Below are 9078 nucleotides of genomic sequence, written 5' to 3'. Positions count from 1 at the left end.
CTTGTGTGGACATTGGATTTGTTTGTTTTGGTCTGTGTCGAGCCTGAACACGTCACAATATATATTTAAATATATATTATTCATTATTCATTATCATTATTGTTATTACTGTATTGTGTTTCATGTGGAAAATAAGAAAATGTAAAAAGATTATAAAAAAAAAATATATATATATATATATATATGTTGTGTATTTTTTTATTTTCCTTTGTTTATTATTATAAATGTTTTTACATTGCTATGATGAGTTTGTAATTTTGTCATGGCTCTCACCTGAAAAGCGGTTTTCTTCTTTGGTGGTGCCTCTTCTTTCTTTTCTGACACATCCTCATCTTCCTCCTCGCTGTCGCTCTCAAACAGGTGGTAGCCACAGTTGTTCTCCACTACAGGAGACAGAGAGCAGTGACCTCTATTTAACATATAATATGAGTCACTATTATATGAACTATTCAATTTGGATTACATTTAATTTGATCCTTTATTCATATGGAAAAAAAGTCCAAGTTATTTCAATCACTGAAACTATGGATATTATGGATTCACCGCCTCCACTACCACCACTACCACCACCACTACCACCGCCGCCACCACCACTACCACCACCACCGCCGCCACCACCACCACCACTACAGATCCTTCTTGTGAATGCGATAACAAAAATGTTTTTATTCAAATCAAATGTGATAAAAATTAGCTGTGAACATTCATGAGTAGTAGTAGAGTACTTAGAACAAAGTTTGTCAGAGGGAGGCAATGGTTGGGATTGGAGGATCAAGAAAAGAGGACGGGGCTTGAGATAGGTCCATTACTTTAAAAGAACACGGCAACATTTTGGGAAATTAGCTTATCGTCTTCTCCAGAGAGAGACAAAAAGATAGATACCAGTTTCCTCTCTGTGTTCAGTAGAAAGCTATCTGGCTGCACGTTAGCCTAGCTTAGCACAATGAATGGAAGCGGACATGGCCGGTTAGCCTAAGCATTGTCCAACTAACACCTCTCCCGAAAGCTAACCGGCCATGTCCGCTTCCATTCATTGTGCTAAGCTAGGCTAACATGCAGCCAGATAGCTTTCTACTGAACGCACAGAGAGGAAACTGGCAGGGGCGTATCTAGACCCAGCACTTCAGTAGGGCACAGAAGGGCACCAACAACTACGAAAATTTGGCCAGTTTTGGCCGGTTTGTGGGCGAAAATGGGTGGATTTTGTAACTATTTTTTTTTAACTTTATTTCGGTTTTAGGGTTAGGTTAGGGTTATGTTATTTAATTATTTTGGGGAGCCAGCTCCCCAAACTCCTGAAATGCATAGAAATCTATGAAATAAATAAAACAATCTGACATTTATATTAAAAAGAGCTAGCCACCCAAACCCCTAAAATACATAGAAATCTATGCATTTTGGAACAGTTACTATATATATAGTCAATAAAGCATTTAGTCATACTTAAAGTTTAAAGTGCTTTACTTGCATTGAACATTGCATTGAACATTGAACATTGAGGAGACATCATTAGAAAGCACAATGTATGTTTCCATAGTTACGCAGATGACACACAATTGTACATCTCCGCTGAACCAAATGATCACACAGCTATAAACTCCATTTCCGCCTGTCTCTTAGCAATAAACAAATGGATGACGAACAACTTCCTAAAATTAAATGAGGGCAAAACTGAAATCCTACTAGTCGGTCCTATAACAAAAAGAGAAATGTTACAGAGCAATATGGGGCAACTTACTCCTTGGATCAAACCCGAAGTTACAAGTAAGTAACCTACACTGGCTTCTGGTAACATTTAGAATTGATTTCAAGGTCCTCCTCCTTATATACAAAGTATAAACATTGTGATCATCTACTACTGGTCTATTGAAGGTTCCAAGCCACAGTCTAAAGAAAATCAGGGATGCAGCCTTTGCTAACTATGCACCAAAGTTATGGAACACACTACCTATGGACATTAGGGAAGCTAGATCTCTTAATATTTTCAGAAATAAGCTAAAAACGTACCTCTTCACCATAGCCTTCTAATACACCCCGCTGTTGATTGTACTGTAGCACTATTTTACTCTGGCCATTCTATTGCATAATTTTACTATCTATTCTACTATTCTATTATTGCACTGTATTATTGGTGTGCAAACCAGTCAACTTACAAAAAAGAGCCTGTTGGAGGATTTCAACAAGATAAATGCAGTGCAAAATATTTCACTATAATATTTCAAAGCGAAGTAAAAAATATTATAATAATTATTTGATCATGTTAAATGATCATTTGATCATGTTAAAAAAGGGAAAATAAAAAACATTTGTTAAAAAAAAAAAAAAAAAAAAAAAAAAATTTTTTTTCATCACTGGGGCACAGATGATCATCACTAGGGCACGTGCCCTAGTGATAGTGGTCTAAATACGCCACTGAAACTGGTATCTATCTTCTTGTCTCTCTCTGGAGAAGACGTGTGCTAATTTCCCAAAATGTTGCCGTGTTCCTTTAACAGTTAGATGAACTTACTCTGTGGTATCAATACTCACCACCAGGTGTAGACACCCAAGGTTTCCACCATTTTCCAGCATCTTTCTTTGCCTTGTTCTCACTGTCATCTGGAAAACATTGCCAATCGTTCGTAACAGATTTCAAAACAGACTGGCATAAGGCTGTAGTCCAGTGGAGGGTATATACAGGCATACTTTAGAATGTCCATATCTTTCTCTGGGCACGTAGTGTATACCAGAGAAAATATTATCTCCCACAACTTTCTCTTTCAACCAGTGTGTGTGTGTGTGTGTGTGTGTGTGTGTGTGTGTGTGTGTGTGTGTGTGTGTGTGTGTGTGTGTGTGTGTGTGTGTGTGTGTGTGTGTGTGTGTGTGTAATAAGCTTCCTCCCCCCAGCAGCACATTATTCAATTATGTGTCACAAATGTTGTTATGACACTGTTGTTTCACAATTCATTCATAGATCATAGATGTCCAGTTAATGAAAACCTTCACCAAAAGCCTTTATATAAAAATATGAATTGACATTACCCTGTGGCACCTGATCAGCAGGGGTTCCTTTGGCAGCTGGTCTCTGTTTGGATTTAATCTTCTCCATCCTAGAGAAATATAAACAGAACCGCACAGAACAGGACAGGACAGGACAGGACAGGACAGGACAGGACAGGACAGGACACAACTCAGATTTTAACCACTGTAGTTTTTGTGTTATGAAATGTATGGGAGTTAATGAATCACCTGCTTATTGAAATCATAACAAAGTAAATAACGCTGGCGATTTGCTGTCGTGTAGGAAGAGATACAAAAATTATTTCCGTTTGTCATTTTTATTCATGGGAGTCCATGCTGTTCTATTTTCCCGCCACAACCTTGTCTCTATTGAAGATGGCGGCAATGTGATAAAAGCAACACACCAACATTATGGGAAATGTGCTTACTGTCTTTTCCAGAGTCAGACAAGAAGATAGATAAATGGTAAATGGTAAATAAATGTATATAGCAGCTTTTATCCAAAGCGCTTTACAATTTGTTCCTCACATTTTACTCATTCACTCACACACCGATGGCGGAGGCAACCATGCAAGGTGCCAACCTGCATGCTCATCGGGAGCAATTAGGGGTTAAGTGTCTTGCTCAAGGACACTTTGACATGATGCCCGGGAGGAGCGGGAATCAAACCGGGAACCTCCGGATTACCAGACGACTGCTCTACCTCCCAAGCCACTGTCGCCCCTCTACAACTACACTACTACTACTACAGATAACAATTGCCTGATAGATACCAGTGGATACGGACCAGCTAGCCTACTGTAGCTGTTGGCCAATAACGCCTCTTCCGGATTTTTAAGCTAGGCTAGTGGTCCGTATCCACTTCCATTAATTTGTGCTAAACTAGGTTATTTTACATCCGGATAGCTTTCTACTGATCGCACAGTATCTTCTTGTCTGACTCTGGAGAAGACGTTAAACACATAATGTCGGCGTGTTCCTTTAAGGCTAGTAAAGAGTATTCAGCGCATTCAGGATGAGAACATCACTAACATATAGTAGACCTATGGTATTTTCAGAGTAAAAAACATTATACTGTCTTACTGTTTCTTCAGAGTCACCACAGACTTCTGCTCCATCTCCAGTCTAACAGCCACCTGCTTCTTCAGCTTGGCCTCAAACAGCTCAGCGCCCCTGAGGACAGAAGGGAAGAACATCACTGGTTAGTTAGGTTAATTAATTATTATATAGTTAATGTTAGTGTAGTTTAGTGTAGTGTAGCGTAGCGTAGCGCAGTGGCGGCCGGCCGATAGTGGGCGCTAGAGCGCCGCCCTCCCTGGTTAAAAGAGAGAAGAAGAAGATAATTTTTTTTTGAGCCCCAGAAATAAAATAAACATGTTTAAACTGAATAATATTTACTCATTTTATGTATGTTTGTGTTTCCAATGCACAATATAACGTTAATATATCAAATATAAATAATTGTTTTCATTAACAGGAAGTGACTCTCTGATAGAGAATAATACCGCCTCTATACTTTCCGTAGCCGCATTTCTCTCGGGCTAGACGCAATAGCGCTTACAGTGGGCGTGCACTGGTTTCATCGCTGTATCCTCGCAGCCAATCAAATAGGTCAACGCACGTAACGCACTGTGCGTTGAAATATGATGTAATATGATGGAAGCCGGGCGCGTTTTCAAGCGATCTATATCATCTAAACAAGCAGCGTCTATACTTTCCGTAGCCGCATTTCTCGGAGGCGCTCTAGCCGCATTTCTCGGAGACGCTCTCTGATTGGCCGACTCCAGTTTCTACACTGGTTAGGTAGTTACTCTTCGAAGTTGGTTAAGGTTAGAGTTTGTCTTAGAGCGTGACGGCAAGTTCTTTCGACGGTTAAGCTTAGGCACTCTTTCAAAGTTGGTTAAGGTTAGAGTTTGTCTTAGAGCAGGGCGATAGAACACCAGGTAGTTTGCAGGCTGTTCGATGCGGTTGTGTTGTGGTGCCTAACAAGAAGCTATTTGGATTCTACTATTCTACTCTGGACAGTGGATATACATCGACAACAGTCTGGGACTGTGGGACAGTGGACATATACACTTTCTCGACCACGTTTCAACTAAACAAAGTGAGTTAATGCGGTCTCTCTCTCTCGCTCTCTCTCTCTCTCTCTCTCTCTCGCTCTCTCTCTCGCTCTCTCTCTCTCGCTCTCTCAACACAGCGTGTTAATTTCGCCGCGGGTATTGCATAATGGATGAATGAATGAATGGTAACTTGTTTAAAATGACAAGATATATATATGTGTTCATTATTGGATTGGTCATACGTGTACTAGTGTAGTATGAATAAACTTGACTTAACGTTGGTAACGTTATGAGTCAGTATTCGCTTGGCCAGCTGTCCGCTTGCCCCCCCCCCCGCGCCCACCCAAATGTAGTTCACACCGGCCGCCACTGGCGTAGCGCAGTGTAGCGTAGTGTAGCGTAGTGTAATGTAGTTTAGTGTAGTTTAGCGTAGCATACTGTAGTTTAGTGTAGTGTAGTGTAGTGTAATGTAGTTTAGTGTAGTTTAGCGTAGCATACTGTAGTTTAGTGTAGTGTAGTTTAGTGTAGTTTAGCGTAGCATACTGTAGTTTAGTGTAGTGTAGTGTAGTGTAGTGTAGTGTTAGTGTAGTGCAGTGTAGCGTAGCGTAGTGTAGTGTAGTGTAGTGTAGTGTAGTGTAGTGCAGTGGTTCCCAAAGTTGGGGTCGGGGTCGCGAGCTGCCGCGGGGGGGGGGGGGTCGCCAGATGATTTCCAAAAACAAAACAAAACAAAACAAAACAAAAAAAATATATTATGCAGTCAGGCCACTGAACTTAGAAGCAGGCCAGGCCAGTGTTTCTAGTTGCAGCGGCGCAATAGTTAGATAACCTAGGTGGGGAACAACCAGGAGATCACTGCAACTCACACAAGTTGGAGAATTATCTATCTCTCTCTCTCTTGCTCTCACACACACACAAAGGGAGCCGCATGTGATTGGTGGAGGCGGGACCCTTACAAAAAAGAAATCCATCAAAATCAGTGTTGTTGCTAATCATTGACACATGCTAGCCTGTAATAATCCCCCCCAGACAAATCTACTTTGCATTTGATATATTGCAAATATATGCCATCACACACACTGGCATTTAAAGGGTTAGAATTATAAAATGAATATGTGGTGTTATGATCAGGGCTGAAGTTGAATAAAAGATTGTATAATTTTCAATCTGACATTACAAAAAAACTTCAAATCCATCAAAATCAGTGTTGTTGCTAATCATACATATGCTAGCCTGTTTTTTAACAATAATTTGTGATGCCATCACAAACACTGGCATTTAAAGGGTACAAAAAAAAATCCTGCACCAGAATGCAGGAAATGAAGTCTTTGTAACAAAAACTTTCCTGGTGGGGGACCCCCAGACCCCCCGCTTAAAAAGTGGCCTGACTGGGGCTATATTTCGCACTATATTTCCTGGCCTGAATGATTTCCCCAGTCCGGCCCTGGTTAAAAGCCTCCAATGCTTATTAGTGTGTGTGCGTTTGAACGTTTGCATGTTTCAACCATACATTTCCATTTATAAAAAAAAAAATAATAATAATAATTAAACAATTAAAAATATTTTCTTTTATAAAATGTCCTCCTATAATAGTGGAGGTCGCGGCTCTCTGACACCGTTATTTCGGGGGTCGCAGCCTGAAAACTTTGGGAACCCCTGGTGTAGTGTAGCATAGCGTAGTGCAGTGCAGTGTAGTGTAGTGTAGCATAGCGTAGCGCAGTGCAGCATAGCGTAGTGCAGTGCAGCGTAGTGTAGCGTAGTGCAGCGTAGTGTAGCGTAGTGTAGTGTAGTGTAGTGTAGTGCAGTACAGTGTAGCGTAGCGTAGTGCAGCGTAGTGTAGTGCAGTGTAGTGCAGCGTAGTGTAGTGCAGTGTAGTGTAGCGCAGTGTAGTGCAGTGCAGTGTAGTGCAGCGTAGTGTAGTGCAGTGTAGTGTAGTGCAGCGTAGTGCAGTGTAGTGTAGTGTAGTGTAGTGTAGAGTGTAGTGTAGTGTAGTGTTGCGCAGTGCAGCATAGCGTAGTGCAGTGCAGTGTAGCGTAGTGTAGTGTAGTGTAGTGTAGCGTAGTGTAGTGTAGTGTAGCATAGTGCAGCGTAGTGTAGTGTAGTGTAGTGTAGCGTAGTGTAGTGTAGCGTAGCGCAGCGCAGTGTAGCGTAGTGCAGCGCAGCGTAGTGTAGTGTAGCGTAGCGTAGTGCAGTGTAGTGTAGTGTAGCATAGCGTAGCGCAGTGCAGTGTAGCGTAGTGCAGCGCAGCGTAGTGTAGCGTAGCATAGTGCAGCGTAGCGCAGTGCAGCGTAGTGCAGTGTAGCGTAGCGTAGCATAGTGCAGCGCAGCGTAGTGTAGTGTAGTGTAGCGTTAGTGCAGTGCAGTGTAGTGTAGTGTAGTGTAGTGTAGCGTAGCGTAGTGCAGCGTAGTGCAGTGCAGTGTAGTGTAGTGTAGCGTAGTGTAGTGCAGCGTAGTGCAGTGCAGTGTAGTGTAGTGTAGTGTAGTGTAGCGTAGCGTAGTGCAGCGTAGTGCAGCGTAGTGTAGTGCAGTGTAGTGTAGTGTAGCGTAGTGCAGCGTAGTGCAGTGCAGCGTAGTGTAGTGTAGTGTAGTGTAGTGTAGTGTAGCGTAGTGTAGTGTAGCGTAGCGCAGTGCAGTGCAGTTTAGTTTGACTGATCTTGTTAACACTGATAGAATAGCTGTTCAATGCTGAAAGCCGCCACCAGCAAAATATCAATTTCCATAAAGAAAACAGGTTATACCCGGCATTCTCAATATCATTACAAACTAAAGAGGTGGGTGGAATATTGGACTCAGTTACCAACCTGGAGGCCAAGATCTTGGAGGCCCGGAGGTCTGAGACCACGTACAGGAAGTAGTAGCTGAGGAAGACCCTCCTCTGGGCCAACAGGACGGTGAAACAGATGGCATCCCAGACGATACCAGCCTCCCCCTCCGGGAGCTCACATGCATCGTCAGGCTCCGCTGGGAGGGACACACACACACACACACACACACACACACACACACACACACACACACACACACACACACACACACACACACACACACACACACACACACACACACACACAGACACACACACACACACACACACACACACACACACACACACACACACACACACACACAGGTGAGAGGACACAGCAGTATGGATACACTGAAGTGGACACACATGCACACACACACATGCACACACACACATGCACACACACACACACACACACACACACACACACACACACACACACACACACATTACATAATTACAACAATTAAGTTATTGTTGTTACAATATGACCTTTGACACTTACGGACATTGTAGCCTTGGATGGTGCAGAACATACTGAAGGCCTGTATGAGCCAGCAGGCGTTATTCAGCAAGCTGTCCAGATAGGCACACGAGCCAAGCTGGGAGGGAGAGCGTACGGAAGGTTTCAGTGAAACTCAGTTGCTAGGCAACACCTTGGACCCACGTTTACTTCCTGTTGCAGTGTTTGCTAAATCTCAGTAAGGTGACAGGAAATCAAATGCAGTCCATTTAGAATGTTTATGTCGTTGATGTTGAAACCGTCTATAGAATTGTACCCGAGTGCATGGATTTGAACCTGGAACCACGGGATCCACAGGCGGCCGCACTAACCAGCTGCGCTAAAGGGTCCGACCCGTTAGCAGGTGCTGGTTGACTGCAGCCGACTGTTAGTAGTTTACAGAATGTTTATGTTGTCGAATTGAAACCATCGATAGACAGGATTCAATTTGACAAGGTAAACATTTTAAATGGACTACATTGATTTCCTGCCAGTTGTTGATATGAGCAAACACTGAAGAAGAAGCTTCTATCCCCAGGCCATCAGGTTGCTCAACGAACAATAACACTATACAACAACCATCAAATGCACTCACAGCACACACATCCACACGCACACACTCACTTTAAACAAACAACTCACTGCAGCACCCACTTACACACTTTATATTTATTGGCAAAGAATTTGCACTACAACCCATACCTCAGTACACC

General features: G+C 42.5%; 1 protein-coding gene across 1 annotated transcript; it reads right to left on the bottom strand.

Annotated features, from left to right (window-relative positions):
- Window positions 1–273: 273 nt before the first annotated feature.
- On the bottom strand, window positions 274–8465 carry LOC311248353 (piezo-type mechanosensitive ion channel component 2-like; the record flags this gene model as incomplete). The annotated part of the gene is made up of 6 exons (XM_084339250.1): window positions 274–383; window positions 2530–2598; window positions 3022–3089; window positions 4084–4173; window positions 7859–8018; window positions 8369–8465. Coding segments are annotated over 6 exons (594 nt in total), but the record flags the coding sequence as incomplete, so codon positions are not given.
- Between the last annotated feature and the right edge of the window lie 613 nt (window positions 8466–9078).

This window comes from Notolepis coatsorum (genome assembly GCF_963971535.1).
Source record: "Notolepis coatsorum genome assembly, contig: SCAFFOLD_4569, whole genome shotgun sequence".
Taxonomy (NCBI): Eukaryota; Metazoa; Chordata; class Actinopteri; order Aulopiformes; family Paralepididae; genus Notolepis; species Notolepis coatsorum.
The sequence above is the reverse complement of the archived record's forward strand: the minus strand, read 5'-3'. Positions and strand labels throughout refer to the sequence as shown.